General features: G+C 42.7%; 2 protein-coding genes across 15 annotated transcripts in view; one reads left to right on the forward strand and one right to left on the reverse strand.

Annotated features, from left to right (window-relative positions):
• The window catches only part of CFAP97 (cilia and flagella associated protein 97), an 80,560-nt gene extending 78,633 nt beyond the window's left edge, over positions 1 to 1,927 (reverse strand). For 10 of the 13 annotated variants that reach the window (XM_066996250.1, XM_066996248.1, XM_066996244.1 and 7 more), the window contains exon 1: positions 1,370 to 1,608. Coding sequence is in view for 1 of the 13 variants with exons in the window: in XM_066996248.1 (XP_066852349.1) it covers positions 1,370 to 1,386 (17 nt within the window). In the remaining 12 variants the exon portion in view is untranslated. The other 3 variants (XM_066996253.1, XM_066996249.1, XM_066996251.1) reach the window with 1 other exon arrangement.
• A 319-nt stretch (positions 1,928 to 2,246) lies between these two features.
• The window catches only part of SNX25 (sorting nexin 25), a 90,066-nt gene continuing 68,646 nt past the window's right edge, over positions 2,247 to 23,666 (forward strand). Inside the window, exons 1-2 of one of the 2 annotated variants that reach the window (XM_066996238.1) lie at positions 2,247 to 2,385; positions 16,243 to 16,327. In XM_066996238.1, coding sequence (XP_066852339.1) covers positions 16,306 to 16,327 — 22 coding nt within the window. In that variant the 5' untranslated portion in view covers positions 2,247 to 2,385; positions 16,243 to 16,305. Of the gene's footprint in view, positions 2,386 to 6,071; positions 6,705 to 16,242; positions 16,328 to 23,666 lie in introns of those variants that run through there. The other variant, XM_066996237.1, reaches the window with a different exon arrangement.

Consider the following 23,666-nt stretch of genomic DNA (forward strand, 5'->3'; position numbering starts at 1 on the left):
CTTCATTTTAGTCTTCAAACAGTTTCTCTGAAGAATTTCACTTTCTGTGCAACTTTTTTCTCCCTCCATTGACAACTCCAGTGATTAGTTGCTACCAAGAAGCTTCCTGTTCAGGAGGAAGAGTTTAACTATTTTTTCCACAGAAGCAATAATGCACAAAACACACCTGATGCTCTATATTGAACACCTCATAACAGGCAAATGCAGAGCTCCAACAAAAATTTTGTACTGCTATTTCTGTTATAATCATTCCAACCTGCAGCTTTTTTGCCTGCCATGTTTCCATGAATGTTGCAAACTTTAACCACAGAATTTATAAATATATAGATGTCCAAATGCAAACACTAAATACTTCTTATATGTTTTATAATATGAAGGGACAAATGTAAGCCTCTGCATACTGTAACAAAAACCAGCTTTTAAAAAATTGGATTCAAGAGAACAACATTGGAAACACTTCAGCAAGGCATTAAAGATAGTTTAAGCTGTAGTTTAGTATGTCTTAGGATATAACATATTTTAAAGTGTTGACTTTCTTAGTATGTTGTGAAAACTCCAGAGCAAACAGGGCTTCACAAGCATGACACACATTGCTGCTTGTTGCACCACCTCGCTGAGACACTTTGGAAGGGTTTCAGTTACTCTGCTTTACTGCAGGGGCCACAGAAATGATAGGCAGGGAAGGCCCAGGATTTACAGTTACCTCTTTTGTGGTTTCCGCACAAATCCATACGGGCCCAAGACGTTTGGTGGCTAGTTATTCTTCCAAACTACTTGGGTCCCATCTTGGGACCCAACAATGAAGAATACAGCCCTGGGAAGGCCAGGAGGAGCTACAATACCATTGTCCTGAGGAAACAGCAAAGATGCAACTCGCAATGATCTACCACGCACGAGGCGAGCTGTTTACAGCAATTACTTCGGTTGACTTAGTTCCTACCAAATAAACCCAACCATTGGTCACTTCACGGACACGTTTTGTACAACACTTCACCAAATTCTGGTCGGGCTTCCCCTGTGCACCCCTCACAGCCTGGTAACTCCGAGGATGGTGCGCATGATGCAGTAACTCCACCGGGAAGGGCCAGTGCTGTGCAGTACCTCAGAAGGAAATCCTCTTCCCCAACCTCCCCGAGGAGCAAGGAGGGCAGGCACCACACAGCAACACGGCACGAAACGCCTTTCAGGATGGCATGACTAAACCCTGGCAGCTCAGCACCAGCAGAAGCCCTCCCAATATAGCACGCACCACGCACTCGAGGGACACCTACATACGTGTCACTCAGGCGGCAACCGAAGTAGTAAGACAGCAAAGCCCCTAATAAAAAAAAATAAATAAATAACAGCAATAAAGAAACGCGCTTCCCACCTTGTTTGAGCTGGCATTTGAGGGCAAAACTGACCAGAGGCGGGGGAAGGGAAACGCCAGAGGCCCGCTCCCGCTGCACACCCGCTCTCCGGGCACCTTCCTCGGCGAGGAGGCAGCGGCGCCCCCCGGCAGGGACCCCGGAGGCCCGGCCGCCGCCACAGCGGGCCGGCAGCCCTGGGCGAACAACCGCCGCCTCCCCCCGGCTTCGTTGTGGTAACCGCGCAGGAGCCGGGGCGGATACTCACACGGACGGGCGGAGAGAGAGGAGGGGAAGAGGGGAACGACGCAGAGATGCTGCGGCCGCCGTCTCGATGAGCACCTCCTACGCCGCCCGGGCCGGCCCCCTCGCGTCGCCGGGCGGGGAGAGGCGGTGCTTGAGGGGGGCGGGAAGGGAGACGAGTGCCGGGAGGGGCCTCGGTTCCCTTCCCTCCTTCCTCAGCCATTCGGGAGCTGGGGAGCCAGTTGGGGTGCTCGATGAGGGGATGGTGCCCACGCTGAGGGGATGGCGCCCCGTACTGAGGTGATGGCGCCCGTGCCGAGGGGATAACGCCCACACTGAGAGGGCGGCACCCGAAGTTAAGGTGATGGCGCCACAAGTTAAGGTGATGGTAACCCAGCTTGAGGAAATGGGGCCTCAGGTTGAGGTGAGGGGGCCCCGTGGTGAGGCAACAGGCTCCCAGCTTCAGGTGATGGTGCCTCGGGTTGAGGTGATGGGGCTCCACGTGGAGGCGATGCTGCCACATGCTGAGGTGGTGGTGGCGGCTCGGGTTGAGGTGACGGTCCCCATGCTGAGGTGATGGTGCTCCTGATTGAGGTGATGAGGTCTCACATTAAGGTGATGGTCTTCCATGTTAAAGGAGACAGATTTGTGGAGCATATGGAAGTACCTGTTTCTACCAGAACACGTCCATCCCTCAAGATTCACCCAGATCTCCACATCCTTGAATCTCAGTAATTACTGAAGATAAATGGATGAAGCCTTCAGGCAGAGTTTCGTTACTTCTGGCACTGATTAGGTGGGTGGCAACTACCACTAATGATCTGCCACTGTAAGTGGTAGTGACCTGTGTAAGGGTGGGAAAGATTCCAGCTCTTTTGAGGGAGGGCAGTTGAAATAGCAGACCTTGGCATGCCTTTAATAGCAGCAATATGACTTTTTAAGAAAGTAGGAAAGAACTGTGAAAAGAAAGATTCAAAACAAAACAAACAAAAAATGGTCCCATTATTCATTATGAAAGAGATTTAATGACATGATCATGTTTTTTTTGCTGAGCATATTGAATTTTGAGTTGAATCAGGCTGTGCAGCCAAGACAATTGTTGTGTATACGGCCCTATTTAATTTGGCACATGAATATAGACACAGAGTATGTGTATGTATGTGCGCATATATGCAAACACACATTTTAAAATACATATAGGGAACGTGGCAGAATACTACAAGTAAAGAAAGAAAATCTCCCGATAACATAACTGAACTCCTCTGTGTTAACCAGATTCTATTACTACTGCTACAGTGTTTAATGGAGGTTCTTCAACTCACTTGAATTAACTTTTCATATTTCATGATGTATTTCATTCTCATTTTTCATGAACCTTGCTCAGCTCACTGTTGAAATGTTGAATAATCACAACTGCAGTTGAAATCAATGGGAGCTGTATTTGGAAAACACCATGTGCTACAAAACACTAAGCATTCCAAAAATTCTGTTATCTCACATTGCACGTTAAGTAGGTACTTTTGCCCTTTGTTTTTCCTGTGCATCAGGTTCCTATTTGCAAAATATACCACTCGTAAAAAGGTATAATGAGAATAAATCAGTTAATATTTGTAAAGTACTCAGCCTAACTTACATATTCTGCAGAAATTCAGGCAACAAAATAAAAAGTACTATTCATATGAGAGCAATTCAACTCATTTTCAGTAAGGGAGGAATGGAGCTTATAAGAAAGGTAGTACGTGATAGTAGTAAATTGCCAACCTCTACAGCAACATGATTTGAACCAGAAAGGCCCACAAAAGACTAAGCAAATGAAAGAAAGCCTTTGCTATAGCATTAAGCTTGTCTAAACATTTTGAAGGTGCAAATTTATAAAAGTTACAAGTTTGCAGTACTGTGAAGGCAAAAGTTGCAAGACTGTCACTTTAAGGACAGATGCAAAACTGAGTTCAGAACACTGGGGCTTGGTGTAGGATATGTTATAGACAAGCTAATTATACTCTTTGCTCAAAGGAGAAAAGCGAAGATGCTGACTCTTCACCCAAATCAGACATAATTTCTGTTTTAAAATGAGATAAAGTCTTCTCTTTGTAGGAAATATATTTGCTGTAATGCTTGAAAAAGGTAGAGTTTGAATAGCTTATCTCACAAACTAATTCCATGATGGATGCAATAGTTATAGAAAGATAATAACGTAATCCCCAGTCCAAAAAAAATCACTTCTGAAGTCCTTTTTGTATTGTATAGAAATGTATTTTATAAAGTACAAAAGGGGGAATTCAAATAACACTGAACTGAACTTGAAAATTGCCACTGATTTGCGTGGAGCTAGGACATCATCTAAAATATTAGGAATTGTATGTCAGGTTGGAAAGTCATAGAATCTTATTAAAAACTAAAAGAAAAACAATCAAAGCTCCCTCTAGCTCTATGGATATACACTTGAACTGATTTTGATATATCTAATTCAGGGTATGATGTGTAAATCCTAACTAAAATTGGTAGGATTACTCATTCAGACAAGAACTGGTTTTGTGCGTAAGCACTGCAGGACTAAACCTTCACTGTAGTTAGGTTTATTTTTTTATCTTCCTCTCCACTTCTGAGAATTAATACTGTGATGAGAAAATAATCTCTGTTTACACAGAACTAACAGCATTACAAGCTCTGCTTCAGGTTAATTTAAAAATTTAATTCCCCTAAGTAGTTTTGACAGAGGCCCAGGCAGTTTCCTGAATGCATTTGCTGTAGAAGGCCTCTCCACAGTCTGTCTTGTTTCTTGTGTGGCTCTTTCTTGAGATCCCAGAATAGATGTTGAACTCAGTCCAGAGCCTCATATTTTCTGAACTCTGAGGAATTAAGTGTGTGCTGGGAGTTGGATCTCTGCTTTTTGTTTTCTACCTGATGAGAGTAAAATAACATTACAGGAAACCTTCTGGCATGTTGGGCCTTCTCCAAAAGCTCTTGGACTCTGCAAGAATCTCTCTGTTGGTCATAATGACCAGAGATGTCGAAAGAACCTTGTACCTCAAGCCCTTTGGTGCAGCATCGGGATGCTTTGGCACTGTCATTGCAGTAGTGTTTTCACTTTCTGTATATGATGATTTTCACCTTTAATCACGTTAGACACATTACTCAAGTAATCACTTTTGGACACCCTGGATGGTCTGAGCTAGTCCTTAAATGAGCTTTGTGCAATTTAATATCCACTAAATAGAATAAACTGTACAATAAAACTATATTTAAGCTACCGTAAAGGATCAGCTTAAGGAGCAGAGCCTCTTTTGGTCACTGACTGAAATGGGAGCTGAAATTGCTACAAAACTACTTCACTATTTTGAGAGGAAATAGATTTCTGTGCAAAACTCTAAAAGGAAAAGGCATGTATATATGGAGACAAACAATCTGATACACAAGTCAGGCTGTCCTGTGGGTTAGGTTAGAACTAGCTTAGAAAATACTGTGTATTGTCCATGTTTCCATTACAGTTCTGTGCCATAAACTGAGCCCTAAACCATCTCTGGAGTGCAATGTTAGGGCCATAACTAAATATTCCAGCTCTTGGCCTTGACTTGCTCAATATCTCAGAAGCACTGGAAAGTTCAGAGCTTAGTTTTAAAATGGTTGCTTGTGCTCTTGAGATTATACAGAAACCTAAGCATTCACAAGATTAGGGCTTTGGCGTTCACCCCTTTTTTCATACGAATTTTATCATTAATCTCATAGAAGTAACTACTGAATGTGAATAAATAAGTGTCTCCAACCTCAGCACCAACACCAGTTGTTTAAAAGACAATTCAGGGCTCTTTGACACACCAAGCCCATCGAAATAGTGACAGTCTGAAACCAAAAGCATTTTGCAGAAGTCTCAATACTTCTAAACACTTCTACAGCACTTAACTTTAGCGAGATGTCTCCCCTCAAAACAAAGCCCATGAGTACGTGCTTGTGTTCACTCTTGTGGAGTTGGCTTCCTGAAGGCCTTGCAGTTTGCTCCTGCTGTAAAGAGCCCCAGGCCTCGTGCTCTGGCTGTGGCTGGTGGCTACTACGAGTCAACAGGAGCTGTAAGTGCACCCTGCCTATAGCAAAGTAAATGTGTGTGCGCAGCACGGCACGAATATGGCAAGGCTTTTGCCACGCGAGGAGTTTTTTGGACCAGGTGCTGTGCTACGAGCAGTCGCAGATCACCAGAAGGAGTGTGGCGGCGGGCCTCCCTTGGGGCAGAGGGGCCGTTCAGCGGGATCGCTAACGTCCCATTTCACTATTCCACCACTGTTTTACGTCCGAAATCCAGTTATTTAGGGGCAGGTGCCGACGCGAGGACGGCTGAAGAGGGTCTCTGGGTGTCGTACACCTCCTCCCGGCCTGTGTGGGGCCTCCCGGCCGGCCGGCCGGCCTCCCTCCCTCCCTCCCGGCCCCGCCTCCGCCTCCTCCCCCTGCCGGCCGCCGGGAGGCGCGGCGGGGGCTCCCGCCAGGAAGCGGCCGAGCCGTGCCGAGAGCCGAGCCGAGCCGTGCCGCGCCGCCGCCGGGCATGAGCTCCGGCTCCCCCGGCGGCCGCAGCGGTGCCAGTGGCGGCGGCGGCGGGCGGCGGAGGCCGAAGGGGAGGCGGAGGAGGAGGCGGAGGAGAAGGAGAGGGGCCCCGGCAGCGGCCGCCTTGGCGGGGGGCTGCGGCGGCTAGCGGGAGATGCGCTGCGTGCCCGCGGCGCCCCGAGCAGCATGTTCCCCGCTGCCGACAGCGCTAGCGGCACGGCCGGGCAGCCCGAGGCGCCGGGGGTCGCCGCCGCCGCCCCCCCTCCGTGCTCGCACAGCAGCCGCAGCGGCGAGGAGGAGGAGGAGGCGGCTGAAGACGAAGAGGACGGGGACCCCGGCGCGTCCCGCTTCGTGCTGGCGGCGGGGCTGGCGCTGCTGGCCGTGTCCGTCGCCTACCTGGGCCGGCAGGAGGCGGGGGGCTGCGGGCCGCTCTGCCTGGCCCTGCCGCTGCTCCGCCTCGCCCTCTACGCGGGCTGCGCCGCCGCCGCCGCCGCGCTGGGCGCCCTGCTCGGCCTGCTCTGCCGCCGCCGCCGCCGCCTGCCCCCGCCGGGCTTCCCCGCCGCTCCCCGCCCGCGGCTGCCGGCGGTAAGTGGCGCCCCGGGACCCCCCCGAGCCTCGGGGAGAAGTTGGGCGCGGAGCCGGGGCGGGACCCGGCCCCGAGGGGGCTCCGCTCCGAGGGGGCTCCGCTCCTCGCGGCTGCTGCTGGCGGAGTGCCGTCAGCACGGGTGCGCGAGGGGGGACCCCGAAGCCTGGTGGCGTTGGGCAGCGCCGCGGGAATGCCCTTGGGGCAGTGCCAGGGCGCTCTCGGAGCGGCTCGGACCTCTGTGCAAAGATAAACCCATTTTCCGTACTTCTAGGCGGTACCGATTCGTTCTCACGACCTCTTCGTAGCTGGCTGTTAGCAGTGTTTTTCAGTCTCTTCCGAGCGGTGCTGATGGCACAGGGGTTTGGGAGTCCAGGTAGAAGAGCTAGGCAAAATAACTTTGTTCCCATCCACTCCAGTCTCTCCAGAGCTATTCCTAAACCAGGCTTGGAAAACTACTGCCGGAAACGAGGACCTGCTCGCCCTGTGCTCCGCACACCGGTCGCAGGGATGTGGTGTTTGCCATCGCAGCGGGGGCTCCAGTACGGTGTCCCCGTCTGCTCACCCGTGAGCCATGGACCTCAGCGGGGTGTTAGCAGGTGAAGTGCTCGGCAGCAGACAGCACCGCCCAAGTGCTGTTTCGCTTTGACGGTGTCACACGAGGTATCTGAGAGCACTTTGGGAAGAAAAATGGGGCATGGTTTGCGCCACCTCGACGTACAGGCTAGCTGCATCTCGTTATGCCTGGTACATGCCTTGTTCTTGTCAGCAGCAGGTACATAACTTGTGCTGTCGCTTGTGTAGGGCTGCAGCTGATGCAGCCGAACTTGCAGAAAGCACAGGGTGCTGACAGGGCAGAGAACCTGTTAGACATCGCTCGCTGGTGTAGTTGGCCATCTTTCCATCTTGCCAATCAGCTCAGCTAACGAACTGCAGCCGTGATTTATTTCTTCATCCTTTGACTGGTGGAGGGAAGGAGACTGTGTTTGTGAGTACGTTTTTCCAGGCCTGTGTTTAAGGGAAGCTGGCAGAACATTGCTGTCAGTAGACAGGATGGTTTGGCTGGGGGTTGGTGACTTCAGCGAATAGTACAGCTTGCAGAGGGGTGTTTACAATCCAGTTGTGGCAGTGGGTGCATGTTATACTGGTTTTGGCCTCAGGGTAGGAGATTAGGAGGCAAATGAACGGGAGAAGAAGAAAATTAGAAGATGTTATGCAGAAAGTCAGCAAATGATAGGCAGAAGGTACCTGTCCTGTGTGTAGTGTTAAGTGAGCACAGCAAAGGATGGTTCTGCTGGTTTTTGTTGTAGCAATGTGCATTAGGTTCCTAAGGAGTCCTGGTTAGTAAGGGACTGTTTGTTTTTGCATTTTACCATTCAGCTGCCTTAAAACAGAAGAGAAAAATGCATCATTAATAAATCTCTTCAGATTTGTAGATTTGCATGTTTAAGCAGTAGTGTTATGGTTCCAGTGACATTTATGTGCTGGCATCCTTAGCTGAACATCTTTGCGTGTATTAAGTCACTTTTAAGAGAACAAATTGTATATGTACTGCAAAGAACCTTTCCATAAACTTAATAACTGAAATCTCCCCACTGCTGCAATGAGGAGCAGCCTTGCAGATTTGCGAAATGGACAAACAGTGAAAAATCAGTTTAATTTGGGAAGCCCAGCGTTGAAGGAAAAAAAAATAAAGTGAATTTATAACTCTTCTCCCCGCTCCCCTTCCTTTGTGAAGAACACAGTGCATGAGCCCACTGAACAGGAGTGAAAGTAGAAACGTCCAGAGACAAATGCAGTCGTTTCAATTACTGTGCCCTCTGTGAACGTTGTTTTTGTGGTCTGCTACCGCCTGTTTCTCTTTGTTTTTCTCTGCCTGTGTCCATCCATTGGATTCGTCTGTATAGGTAGTGCATGCCTGCTCTTGTTTTGCATGGTCTAGTACGTGGTGTTTGGATTTGTTGGAGCTCTGCGGTGTGTGTTGGTTATTTCAGAGCAGAATTGAAATCTTGTGTTTGAAAGTCTCTGCCAAAGCAGCACTACCAACTCCAGCCTTCCTTCTGGGATTGTTTATTTACTCTCCCCCGATCCAGTTAAAAACTTTTCTTTCTTCCCTCCCTGCGCTGTTATCAAAATTTAATCTCCCTGTATGAAAGGAAGGGATTGTCTAAAAAGGAGTGAGGTATTTTACCCTTTTCAGAAGCTATAGTTCCAGGCGTCTTGCTTGGGTTTCTCATGCCTTCAGTGTACAGGTCTGATTTATATATATATACATACATATTTTTTTGACACAAAATGGCTTAAAGTCTCCCAAGCTCCTTGAAGTACTTCTTCTGAACATCATTTTGTGTATGTTTAGCAATTTTCCTGATTGGTGCTTCAGCAACATGTAGGTGGAGAAAATAATAATGTCTGGATAAGCAGCATATAGAAATGTAGGCCATCCACTAAGATTTTTATTTGCAAGTATCTGTTGTACGTTTATTTAAAAAAAAAAGTAGGTTAATCTTTTTATTATACATCCTATTCTTCTTCTGCCTTCTTATTATCATTCAGTTGTTACTTTCCCATTTTCATGGAGCCTTATGATGTTTATTGTCTCTTCTGGGAGCTGGTAGCAGGGAGACAGTGAAGCTAGAATTCCTTGAACCTTATCGCATCTTTCGTCCTTCAAGAGTAGGAAAGAACCCTATGTTGGTGTAATGCTTTTTTTTTTTTTTGGGAGGGGGGGTGTCTTACAGATAGAATCTTCTTTTGCATTTGTTATATGTATGTGAGCTCGAGGCAGATATGCTCATTTATCATTCTTTGAATGATTTTCACACTGGGGTTAACATGAGGGGAAAAAAAAGCATATGGTGATAAATATTTACTCTAGTGGGAGTCAGGCTCAGCTCTTGGAAAGTGAGTGGGAGTACTCAATCGACTTCAAAGGGACTTGGATTGAGCTCTTTATGCTGTGCTGAAAAATCAGAGTTTTTTGTTAAGTTCTCTATTCTACAGGTACTTACAGTGCGGGTTTAGTGCTGTTGAATTTCATGAATCTGTTCGTGCCAGTGGATAATGCAGGTGAGGAAGGGCAATACTGTAAGTCTGGACTTAGCAATGTGTATTCCTTTCTTTATCGTGCTTGAATTTGCTTCTAGTGAAACCCATCCTTCCAAATACGAAGCTTTGCTTTGTCCTAAATGGTGTTTTTCCCCTTTGAGACTTGAAAGGTGAAGACTTCTGTTAAAATTGGGTATCTCAGTAAGGGCATCTGAAACCTGCTGAGAACTGCAAAGAAAGGTATGCAATTTATATTCTCACGATGAAGTGCATTTTCAACGTAGTCTATCTCTATGTGAGAGCTCTGATCGCAAGGTATAGCTGGGCAGTGTTCTAGATTCCCCACAAAGCTTGTTTTTTCCCTGTATCCTTTTAATACTTTTACTTGAAAGAGAATGGAAGAGCGATGTATAGTCAAATCATAATTTTAATTATTCGTTCACATACCTGCAGGAATTAATAATATTGGCAAATAGTTCCTATTCATACTTAAACAGTAAAAATCAAATGACACTGAAATTGTACGCTACATTATCAGGTATTTTTCAGCACTGTTCAGGAGCCGTTCTAGGACCAGATGATTTGTGGCAGAGGAGGACAGCAAGATGCAAGACAGCAGAAAGGCATGGCAAACCAACAGCACTTTAGTTAAAATGTGTAAGTCCCAAAGGAGATTTTCACCTCTCAAGTATGAGCAGATGTGCTAACACCAAAGATTGCTCTGGAAGGGACTTGTTACATGCCACCTTTTTTAATTCAAGCTTGTTCCCTGCACTGCTGTCAGTTTGTGTAGTTGTAGGGGGGAGATGGCTTTGACTTCTATGAAGAGTCACATTAACTGTGGCGGTGGGAAGGAGAACACGTTTTCCCACATTTCCAGTGTGAGTCGTGACTTCACCAAAAAAAACCTGGCAGGACAGAGTTTTCTTTGCAGTATTTTGACTCTGATTCAAAGCAAAGTCTCTAAGTAACGTGGTTGGTTTATCAACTGCATTTAAGTAATGCAAACAACAAGGAGTTCTTTATTAGATTCAGGTGCTGCATTATAAATGCAGATTAAATGAATGATACTCTCTATAGAGAATGAGCCACCTGGTTTGCCTCGCAGCAGTAACAGAAAATAAAAAAATGTTGCTGGCTTTTGTTTTGTTTTCAGCAAAAAGTGCAGTGATTCTAATGTCCTGCTTTTAGTTTCCTGTGATTTCCAACGGTTCTGAGTGTTTCTCTAAAATTCAGCTCCTGACATATTCAATTACTCTTGGTTGATTCTGTTTAGTAGCTCTCCAATTTTAGAAATGTTTTGCTCTTAAGTTTTGGCCACTTAGGGGGACTTCTGTGACAATGTTTTATTGTTCCATCACTGAATGTGGATTTTTCCTGAATCTGGCATTAAAACGAAGGTGCAGGTAAACCATTCCTCTTTGGGTCAGGTAATCACCGAAACCTCTGCATCCTGGAAGATAGGACTGTTTTCATTTATATCACAGAAGAATGAATAGTGAGATGATGGGAAATGGTCTGTGTGTGATCTTCTCTTTTCCAGGAACATAAGGGAGGCAGAGTGTTGCATCGTGACTGAAGTAGTATTTACTACTGTAAGGAAACATCTGTCAGGCTCACTTAAAGCTGAATTGACGGAGAATTAAGTAAAGTATTATCTGAAGCTGTAACTCTCTATCATAGAAGTCCAGTCTGATGTTGATGTATGCTATACAAAGAGAAGAAGAAAGTTAATAGGGTAGCAGGGGATGGAGCAAGCAGTGATGAGTAAGTAATTGGAGAGTTCTTGTCTGCTGCACTGGATGTAGTCCTTGCCTCATAGAGCACAGGTTAAACGTGCAGCATGCGTTTATATTGTGTGGCCTGTCCTGAGCGCTGTTTCAGTTTTGTTGTAATTGATTTAATGTAATAGAAATAATTGTTAATTTTTCTCTGCTTCTGGCTTTAATTCCATGGCAGAGTAAGGAAGTGTGTGGCTTGCCTGTGCCGTGTGTCTGTCTGTCGTGGTTTAAGGATTGCATTTGATGACTGAGTGTTGCGGGTTGATTTATCGATAGTGCCAGGTGTTTCTGTCTTCTCTCAGAATAACCATTTATATAGTGTATTTGTTGAAATACCTTCTTAATTATTATTTTTTCTTTTGAAGCTAATTTTAAGTTACCTAAATTGTTTTAAACCTATAAATGACATTAACTTTATTTTTGCTTCTGTAGGAGATTGAGCCTGAAAATTTGTGTTAAGTTCAATGCCAGTCTTTTTTTTTTTTTTCTTTTCCTGGGCCTTTCAAACTTTTGTTGTCTGCATCTTAAATCATTCTCAAAAGTATCGAACAATGAGCATTATTCAGAAGTCTCCAGGAAATACACACATCCTTTTTTTTTCTTTCTCCAGGCCATAAACAAAGGCAAGTTCAGGGAAAACTTAAACTGTTCCAGGAAGCAGACGTCCCTACTTGTTAGCAACTTCATTCTTTGCGCCTTCTTTCCAAATGTGTTCCCCCCACTTGTAAGTCATTTTGTCAAATCTTAAATAAATTTCAGGCTGGTTTCTCTCATTCCTCTTTGTCAGTAACCTCAGTAACCAAAACTGGGCTTCAGTCTTACAAGTCAGGAGTAGTGGGAACATACTGGGTTTTAAGAACAGCTAGGCTAGAGCTTTGGACTAAGTTAAATCCATTTATGAACACGTTTGGCTCAGTAAGGGTTATGCCAACTGTTTCATGAAACGTAGCACTGTTTTCTTGTAGATGAGTGGCATGAAGAAAAATGTGAAAACATCCAAGTCGAGGCTTTCTAACTGAACCTGTTCTCTGTGAGATGAGACATCTGCATGCATTCTCCCATCTGACTTGAGGCAGGTGGGAAGAAAACCTTCCAGTGAAATCTGCTGGATTTTTCATTCTCTCAGTTGATAAAGCTGAGTTTGGAATGTGAATTTTCTGAAATCCTTCTGTTATCACAGGTGCTGTACACCCATGTTAGCAGGCTGTCACTGCTGTTTTTAAGGTGGCTGTTGCCATATGTTGTCCAACTCAGGGTGCCTGTTTATTTAGCTGATTCATCTTTATTCTCACAGACACAGACATTTTCAAAAACAGTGCTAAGCTATTAAGTTTTAATAGATTTTGCTAAATGCAAGTTGATATGACTGAAAGAAAAAACAGGTTCGATCGGCTGTTTTAGAAAAGGCAACTTAAGATCTGGTCCATTCTCAGGCATGAAATTAAGTTCACAGATCTGACGGATCATCCTGAATCATAGAATAATCCAGGTTGGAAGGAACCTCAGGAAGTCACCTAATCCAACCTCCTCCTCGAAGTGGGTCCAACTAGAAAAGGTTGCTCAGTGCCTTGTCCTTTTCAGTTTTGAATATCTCCAAGGATGGAGGCTCCACGGTCTTCCAGGCCTGCTGTTCTGGTATTTGACCAGCCTTGTGATTAAAGTAATTTTACCTTATATTTGATTGGAATTTCCCGTGTCACAGCCTCTGTCCTTTGCCCCTTGTCCCATACAGCTGCAAAAAAGTGTGGCTCCTTCTCTTTACCCTCATCTGGTGGTTGAAGACAGCAGTAGGTCTCCCTTTAACTATTTCTTCTTAAGCCTGAACAAACGCAACTAACCTCACTTCAGCGCGTTTAAATGCTTGAGTTTATTGATATGTTAGATTCTTACCTGTCCTTGAAAATATGCTTTTAAACAAAGTCAAAGATAGGTTTCTTTCTTGCTCTGTAATTTTCTCTGACTGTTCATGTCATTGTGTGCAATGCCTGGAATGGTATGGAAAATTTCTCAGAAAAGCCAATATGCTGTGCATCTTTTTTTTTTTTTCTCTTCGGTAGTTACATTTGTGTAACTGCAAAATCACCACTGCTAATGGTCATGTTTGCTTCTTACCTTTAAAATTCTTTTTAATCATTTGTCTTGAACTTTCTCATTTTAAACAATGCTGTTAGCAGCTTCTCGTTTAAAATAAATAGTGCCTTTTAGAAATCAAATGTACCAACTTCAGAGAGCACTGCCAATGAAATATTCTAGCAAACTGAAACTTGAGTTTGTATCTCAGTGAAGTGCTGCCTGCTAAATACTGAGGCAATGGTTATGTTTTGTTCTCAACCTGAGTGTTCAAGACTGAAATGTTAAAAAAAATCAAGTGATGTAGGAAGCTTGCCTTGTGGAATTGTGTATATTGCTTCGTGCTGTTGCGTTGTGGAATGAGCTAGTTACAATTGTGGAGCCCCTCTTAAAACGTTTGTTTTGTGTTCTTTCTCTGCTGTTGAGAAGTCCGGAATTGAGAGGCTGGTAAGGAGGCAAAAGTAGAGTTCAGCATTTATAATTTTCTTATCTCAGTTGGAGTTTTGAAACTAGTTTTGAAGTGAGTAATCTGCCCAGTGCCTCAAGAGTGTACTTACTGATGCTGCAGGCTGGAAAAAACACTTACTGCAAGCTGTGCACAAATGGGGAGTGTTGATGTCTAAGTTGGGGGTTTGAGGTTGCTGACCTCTGTGCAGTTAGGGCTCAGGTTAGCAGAAAGGTTAATCCTGTAGTGTACCCAAAGCTAGCATAAGTATTAGAGAAGATTGAGTATGCTCAGCATTTAGCTTCAGTCTGGGTTGTGGCCTCATGCTTAGGAGCTAGCTTTACGGAAAGACCTGAGCAACTTTGCTCAGCAGAGCTCTCTGAATCCTTTTTTCTTTTCCTTTTTCTTTCCTTTACCCCCCAGAATGTATTAGGGATGTTTAATGTATCTGCGAGTCTCTCCCTTCTCTTTTAAATTTGTGTGGTTATGAATCATCTTACATCGTGCTGCAAATAAAGGAGAAAAATCCTGAAGCACTTGTATGACTAGCAGTAAATCAGCTTGGCGTGGAGGAAGCACGATAAAATAAGCAGTCAGATGTGGTGTGCTGGAGTCTTACAAACGCTACTCTTGATTGTTCTTTCCAAACATAAAAATACTTTTGGGGACCATTTAGGTGGGTACGGCTTAAGCTTTTAGTACCAGCATCATGTTCAGGTAAAAGGGGGCCATGGAAATCTGGTGGTTCATTAATTGGATGGTCCTCTCTTCGTTTTAAACAGTTCTTAGCATTGAAACAGTAGTTAAGGAGGGGTAAGAAGGGCTGCGAGTGGAGGCATGCTGAAGTCTTGCTGCTCTTGCCATTGGTACTCTTGTCAAGAGGGGAGAAAAATGGCTATGAGACAGCAGCAGTGACTGGAAGAAGCCTAGAGGGTGTTTTTTGGCTCACCCAGATGCTGGAAGAAATTAACTGTGGGTGAAAGGAGGACTCTGGCAGCCTGGAAAGTGTCTGTGGAAATGGTGTGTGTTAGGTGCGAGAATCTCTGAACGGCTTCATTTTGTTGTTGTGCTGAGACCCCTTCACCTATGCCTCATTAGATGTGTTTTATACTGGACTGCGTGCATCCATCTGCTGTAGAAGGAGAACATTACACCAAAATACACTGAGTAGTAAACTGCAAATCAGCTGAAATAATGGCATCATACCTTTAAAAACAGTAAAGGGTGTTTTTACTTAACCCCTCCTTGAAGTTGATACTGCTTCCTTTTTCTCTGCTTGGTGTATGTTGGAGTCATTGGTCACTTTGGAAGTGCCATCTCCTCACAGTGGAGCTGTGCTCTTTTTTTCTTCTTACATAAAGAAGTGAATTGGTGTAGCCGGACAGCTGCCTCTTAACTCCCCTTCCCCAGTTGTCTGCCACCACCAATTTTAGTTAGTTACATCTCTGAGTTTGAATTCCCATCAAGAGGAGTGAAATAAGCTGAGTGGTGGCAGGGACAAATTTCTATTTCTGACGTTAATTATACCCCTTTCTATATAGGGACAGCATGAATCACAGAATTCTATCTACACCCTGAAAAATGTTTCTTCGTCCACCCACCTGTTTGGACACTAATGCTTCAATACAGACAAATGTTTGTATTGTACATCAGCGTAAAATGCAGTGGCCAGACATGTTTTTGAAGGAAGAAGCCCAAAAGAATGTGAATTAAAATTATTCTAAGAGAGCTAATGGCTTCAATTTTATTTTAAAAGTGGTTTATGAGGCTAAATGAAAGCCCATGATGGCAGTAGGCTGTAAACATTTATCTGCTATTGACGTCTCTCTCTGACATCTTCCAAAGGTGTGAAAGTACAGAGTGTAGGATTTTCAGTTGTTCTATTAAATGCATGTCCTGTGCTCAGTTGCATTGAGTTTCAAATGGATGCAGTTCCCTTCTACAAACAAAGCAACCTTAAGATGATCCGTCAAGTTGTAGAATGTGCAATACCCAACAACGGGCATCCGTGTGTGCTTAGTGTACAATGTATGGTGTATGTATAGAAAACTGACACTCATGTGTTTTAATCATTTGGAGTGCCAATATCTATATTAAAAATAAAAATAATACACTCTTAGCACCTTGAATTCCAGTTCTGTTTTTGTCGTTCTTGATTTATTCCTTCTTCTTATGAATGTTCTCTTTGAATTTCAGAGTAATTGGCCTGGGAGCTGCCATGATTCAGTTCCGTCAAGGAGAGTAGTCATTTCTCACAACATGGATAAAGCACTGAAAGAAGGTGAGTCCTAACTTGCACAAAGGAGCATTAGATCCTGTATCTCTCTTGTGCTCTTACCAAACTATGGCTGCAGAATATGCCAGGATTTTAGAATGTGACCCTGGATTCTTATTCCTTGATAAATAAATAAAATCAAGTCTTGGTCTTGCCAAGAGTTCTGATGCAGTAGGTAACATGATGTTGTTTTTGCAGTTTAGCTGACATCTTGTTATTTTAGCTTCTGGTTTTCACAGAAATATGTGGAAATTATGTGAAAATTGAGTCCTTTATACATAAAACAAAAAACCTAACGTTTCAAAGATTCGATCAGGTATCTCTGAACTGATAAAATCTAGACACTTGTAATCAGTCTTCCCATTTAGTCAAATTCTTGTCATGAAAACAATCTGAAATATCATCTGTACTTCTGGCTGCTATGGTATATGAAATCTGTGGATCACCAGTGCAATCCTTGGCTTTAGGTTGTGAAATGGGAACTATGGGTCATATAAATTCAAAATAGTTTTATATTTTTTTTAAGAAAGAACTGCTATTTCCACACATGTTTTTCAACTGACTCCTGACTATAAAATATTGTGGAACCTGAAGTTCTACAATAAAGTTGAAGATGAGTTTGAAGCAAGTTTTTTTTTTTAATTTGTTACTGTAAATGTTTTGCTAGGTTGGAACTTAGAGAGGATTTGTGGGGAAAAAGCTTGTATATTAAGAGAAGAACATGCATATCCATTTGCCTCCTGTAGTTTTAAAAATATATTTCTAAAATTTTGTGCAACTTGGGTGTTTTGTAAATATTTCATCTTTCTTTTGTTTTTTTGAGATTTCTTTGCAGGGAAGTTTTTTTGTTACCTTTTCTGCATCCTAAGCTTGTATTTTACAGTTACTCTGTTTTAAACAAGCTGGTTTGGTTGTCTTAGAAAACTTCTTAGGATGTGTGATGTTACTAAAGTTATTTTTACGAACAACTGTTATCAGGATATGTAGCTAAAACATAAAATTGGAACAGGTTACTTACTATTTCATGTTTTGGTGAAGGTGAACTGTTATAAAATATCATTTGTTAGCAGCAACATTTCCACCTGGAATCTGTCAGATTATTGGATTCCCAATGACATGAAATGGATGTAAGGTCTAAACATTGCATTAAGAAAGAAGCACAGACAAGTTATTTGCTGTATTGTCCCATGCTTAATGTACGTTTGGATAACCCACAGTGGAATTTGAAAAGAAGCCTTCAAATTATCAGCGCAGAATCAGAGGTAGAGGGGCTGTTTGGGGAGAGACCAGAGGCACTGTGGGTCACTGGGGGGGGGGAAAGCATTTTGTTACACTTTCCTTCTGCTGCTTGCATAGAAGAGAAACAGCTTCTGCATTTTTGACAACATGGCAGCTGCTGTCATCTGAGGTTATTTATTCATTAGGTTGTTCAATTGGGTTCATAAGTCCATCCTTACTCAGTCAGGCTGCAAGTAAGTTAACAATATACTCGTGATTCATTTTTCAGAGCTGAGACGCTACTGTTGTGACAACTTACTTAACTGCTATTTCTTTTCAGAACAGCTTTTACCTTCCATTCACGCTCTGAATTTTGGAGAGCAAACTTGTCAGATTGGTTGTACTTCTTCCAGGCCTGGTTAAATGACTAATAAAACCAGCTTGTTCTCTGTTATGCATTTTAACAAGGATGAGACTTCTCACTCTACCACAAGTAGATTCAAGCAAGCATTTTTTCCCCCAAAGCGTTTAAGTCAGCTCACATTTGAGGTACTAAATGAATTCAAAAAAAGAAACATTTTACTTTTTTATTATACTAAAGCAGTCAGTCTCTCTGAAAACAGACAGGATACATTCCTTGCCCTGTGACAGTTCTGAAATACGTAATTATTTTAATACTACTAACACCCTTTTTTAACAAGCTTGTAGTTAAAAAACAAAAAAAAAAAACCCCACAACTAGTGATATAAAAATAAAAAACCATATCCTACGTTTATTTCTGTTTCATTAGTGTCATATGCTAATGTCAGTCAATCTTACAGTGATGAGTATTAAAGTATTTGTGAACCCTAGGAATTTTTGCCAACTTCTTGCTCTCCAGGTCTAATGTTCAATTCAATAAAATGTTTTAAAAAGTCTGATCCATCGAGTAGACTTTTCAGTTCCGTATTTTCAAGCTTGGAACAGTTCAGATTCCTAAGTTCAGATTCCCAGATGCCACATGAGGTTTTGAGATGTTGTCAGAGTGAATGGGGTTTTGCAATGTATTTTTAAATCGGATTTTGCTTTTATTTACATTACCTTAGAGATGCAAGGATAACGTTTTCAGAGGAGCCAGTATCACTTAATTTCAGACTTGCTGTTGCCAGTTACGAAGAGACAGCCTTTTGATTAGTTCTGACTTCTTCAGCTATTTTAAACAGTCAGTTTACTGTTAGTTGTTAACTGTCTTGCATCCCTCCAGAGTTACCTGTTGACTTCTGCTCTCCTGCCACATTTTTGCTGATGTTACAGCCAATCTGCATGCACTTTTCTCTCTCGTTAGAGTGACACCACATTATTGCACAGTTTTCCAAGGTTCTGTGACACCTCTCTCTTGACAAGCTGTCTTGTGCTATATTGCATTTTCTTTGTTCTCATGGGCTGTTAAGTTAGTTGGAAGGATAGACATCATTGGCTATCCTTAGTTTTAATTGAAGGAGTTGTTATTGTTTCCATTTCAGTCATTGGTGTTATTTTAATAAACTTTTTGTAGTGCTTAGATAGTTTTCCTGTGATACTAACCAGCAGACAATAATCGCCTTCATCTTGAATAGCTTCTCTTGCTGAAGCCAGTGTAACAGTGTCTGGAATTGTCATTCGACGATGGCAGTCACTTACTCCACCAAAAAGGAACTTGTGTTTACATCTGTTTACAGCTGGGTTCTCAACTTCACTCCTATCTCCTATAGACAAGCAAGTAACGTAAAAGGACAGTGCTTCAGAGTGCTTCTTTGCTCTTAGTTGTAGCATCCTTGCATAAGCTGCAGATAAAAGGTGAGGGAAAGCTGTCTACTATCCCTGCTACCGTGTGATGTTTCATGAAATCTAAGCATGCAAAATTGGAACAAGTGTAATGCTATACAAAGATTTTCTTTCTGCTGTATTCAACAAGGAAAACAAACTTTCAGTTTTAAAATGGTGAGTCCTTTTTTTAGCCAGCAGTGCTTGGGTGATTAACATCAAAATGTGTTTTTCCACGATTTTTCATGCTTTTTATTGACAGGTGAATTTGATTCTTGTTCACCCTTCATTTCTTACACAAAGAAAAGATAAGCCAGTTTTAGAAATACTCTTAGCCTTTTCTTTTAACACTTACTGTTCCTTACCTGGTAACGTCATGTTTTCATCCCGTGTCATTTGGCAGCTCAGGAATGCCTCTCTCAGCAGCAGCCGTGCTCAGTCAGACCCAGCTCCTCTTGTGCAGCACGCTGTCGAGGCTGAGGGCCCTAGCCATCAGTAGGTTTCTGTGCCATGAGTGTAGCCGGACTCCCAGGAACTAAATTTTAATCTTCCATTTTTAATTGTTTGATATTCTGTGGTCTTCTAATGTTCTTCACAGCCAATATTCATCTTCATTACCTTAATAGTATATGGAAAATTGGTCTTTGTATTATTTACCTGCTTTTCTGGATTATTTATGAGTAAGTAAAACAGTATGGATCATAGAACAAATTCCAGCAGAACTCCACTTCTGAAATTCTTCTACTATGAAAACTGCTTATTTATTCATTCCCTTTGTTTCATACCCCTGAAAATATTTCTGTGCCAGGGAACTGTCTCTTACTCTGTAGCTGCTTAGCTTCCTTAACTCCTGTGTTGAGGCTGCCTTGTTTAAAAATATTTTGGAAATTTCAAAGTTTATACCCGTGGATCAGAACTCACCCATCTGCATTCTTGTTGACCCTTTAGAAGAATATCAGAGTAAGGTTTCCATTTACAAAAGGGAAAACATTCCAGTTTAAGACCCACACATTGACATTTAAGGAAAAAAAAAATGCAATACCTTCTGTGGCGCTAGTTGAAAAGCTGTGTCTTTTTCCACAGCTCTCAAAAATCGGTTGTTTGGGTCCAAAATCTGACTGAGGCCTAATTTGAATTCATGTTCTCTCTGCTACTGGGATTCAAACACTTGGATCTAAGAACTCTCTTGGCAGAGAGTACACGGGCAAAATCATTTGAACAGAAATTAGTCTGATACTTTTTAATGTGTCTCCTGGATATTTATAACACATTTATTTTTTCTCTGTTGTTTGTATATTTGGAATTTTCCTTTTTTTTTTCCCCTACACATTCATAGTAATTATTAAGCAAATGTCAAGAAAAAGTTGATAAAAATAACACGATGTGAAATGGGAAACTGTACAGGCATGGTCTTTTTTGCATAGGAGCAATAATAACATCTAGGCTATAAAAAAAAGTGAGTTTTATTGAGGCTGAATAATGTCATAAAATGTGACTGAACTCCCAGAAATACCAATATTTTTCCAAGCACAAAATTGACCAACAGAACTCAGATGTCAACATCATTATTGCCAGTGACTGGGGCAGGTTCACACAGTTTTTTGCCAGCCTCTAGCAGCCAGGTCTAAATAAAGGTTTAGTGAGCACGGGCAACTTCAATAAATCAAGATAATGTTAAGTATGAAACTTCATCATCTTGATTTGTGTTGTATAGCTAAAACATAATAAAATCTAAAATACATCAGGTGAATAATGGCCTTTATACCTTTAGATTTAAAAATCACTATCTTGGAAATGACAGAGTTGCACATATGCAGATTATTTATTAGTGATTTTTCAGGGATTTCAGTAGAGTGGCTGTAATGTTTTATCTTGTTCTTTGAGGGTGAAGATGGGGCTTTTTTTGACTGAACTGGATTTGGGCAGTGGACAAAAGTAGTAGCTGTAACAAGTTGTATAGAACAGCTCTTTGCCAGGCAGTTATGAGAGCATATTGTCTTTCATCTGCTAAATTTTTATTTTCTTCAGGTCTATCTTATGATAACCACATCATGTATCTTAAATCTGGTGTGGTAGCAACACAGCATTATAGCTGGCTGTTTGGTGGTGGTTTGCTGATGCAGGATCCTAACAGAATTCGCCTTAATGTTGTACTTCCATTTTACTACCAGCGATACTTGCCGTTGCAAGCAAGTGCTCAGGCAAGTGTTGTAGCTGTACCTTCCTTTCTGTCGCTAATACAGTCACAGAAGAGTTTTGAAATTGATGTAGTGTAACAATTCTATCCAGTGCTTTCAGGAAAGGATACTTATTTTTTCTTTGCAAAGCAGAAGTCTCTATGTTTTTGCGTAGGGACAACGTTTCAGGTCTGCCTTTTGAGAAAATGGGTAGGTGTTTAGGCCTTATTATTCAAATTCCCACGCGTGTGTGTGTTTTTTCTTTTTTTTTTCTCTCCCATAAAGCTGGGTAGTGAATCTTAGCAGTGTAAGAGCTGCCTAGTGTGGAGCTCTGCATATTGCAGATTTGAAGCTAGTCTGGTTCACTGCTTCTTGCGGTGCCACTGAACGTTAAATGAATGCAGAAGAAGGGTTAGCAGTTCCTACCTGTGTGGGGTTAGAGATGGAAGGAAGAGTCTGGAGGGGTGTCCTCACTAACCCGTCCACAAAACTTCTGGCTGCATGTCCCAGCACTCCTGGCAGTCTTTAAGAGAGCCATGGAGGAGGCCCATGTTCACACTGATGCAGGATTGTTTTTTAATCAGATTATAACAACTGGGGACTCAGATCTAATAACTAATTTAGAAAACTCTGTAGAAATTTCTACAGTTTTGCACCAGACTCATTGCTGTCACCACATCTGAAGAAATTTGTCTATAGCAGCTGAGTTAGCTGGGGTAAGAGACTGCCCTAAAGTGTGTTATTCTTATCCTGTCAGTCCTTTCTTGTCTTCTGACCAGTTGTTTTCAAAGCTTCAGTGCGTGATGGAGAAACAATGACAACAGGCTGATGGGCAGGTTTTTCCTTTGAAGAAAGCAAGCTGCGCTCTTGGATTTTTCTGTGTTTCTGCAGGGAGCTGAAAGAGACACTAGCTGCATCGCTAGGCAGGCACCTGAGGCAGCCACAGCACATCATGGCCAGGATGACACACGTGGATGAGGCAGGGTCCTATGCCAGGACAGGGTGCTGTTAGTGGCTGTGGCTGGTTGTTTTAATACTTTGCCTTGTTGGTATCTGGTTTTAAAATAAATAAAAGAAATGCTAAAAGCTGTCTCAGTGCTCATTTGGACGTATATTCTAGGCTTTAAAGTACCCCAGGTTTTATAGAAAGCAAGACACTTAAACGGTAGTGATTCAGGAAGGGTAACAAAGCTCACGGATGGCAAGCAAACCATAGAAAAGGTATAGAGGAAGAGAGTTATAAAAGGTAGGGTGCAGAAAATAGGGTTTAGAATGGGGAAATCCATTTAAAGCGTTCAAAGTGGGTAACTGACAGAAACCCAAGTGAAGTATTTCATACTTGCACAGCTTATTTTTTGATAATAATCGGAGATGTTTTGCCTTTTAGCTTAATATCAGTACTAGATCTCATGGATCTTTAATGTTCATGCACCTAAAGAGCCAGACCATCACCTTGCTTTGCCTGAGCAGCGGTCTTCCAATTGTGATAGCTCTTGCTTCAGGTATTTCAACAGGGAGCATAACAAATTTGCAAGAGTTGGGCTCTCGTAATTCCTTACTAATTAGCATTGTTGCATATTCTGATGTGCTGTCCCAGAGCAGAGAGACTTAAAGTTGTACGTAATTGTGATTATGGAGAGAATGAGCAACAGAGTTCATTCTGGAGAGGAGCTGCCTGAAAGTACAGTTATAAACTAAGGCTCAGGTGGAATAGGCGTGTGTTCTGAAAGAGAATATAGCCTGAGGGATAGAGATACAAGTTTTCTCTTGTTCTGTAGAGGTCTGCCCAATACAGGTAAGGAGCCACCACTCCTCTATACCATGACTCGTTGTCTTAGCCAAGGGATGGTGAAAAAGTATGCTGCTTCACTCTAAAATGAGTGCAAGTGTGTCTGTAAGAGAATCTGAAAAACTAAGTCACTGTCAGCCAGGGGCGATAATCACAAGTACCGAAAGGCAGTGTCTTTTGATTGCCTTCAAGAACACAGGTCTTTTTCAGGGTAGGTGAGAAGAGAATGTGTACTGTGATAGCCTTCCATCGCTCTTCAAATGCTGCAACTGAGGCAAAGCCATTAGAAAAAGGTGGTTGCAGAAGGACAGGGGGACAGCTGTGGGAAAAATAGATGCTTAAAATGTGCGTTGTCATGGGACACTTGAGATAAAGAATA

Source organism: Anser cygnoides, chromosome 4, assembly GCF_040182565.1.
Source record: "Anser cygnoides isolate HZ-2024a breed goose chromosome 4, Taihu_goose_T2T_genome, whole genome shotgun sequence".
Lineage (NCBI taxonomy): Eukaryota > Metazoa > Chordata > Aves > Anseriformes > Anatidae > Anser > Anser cygnoides.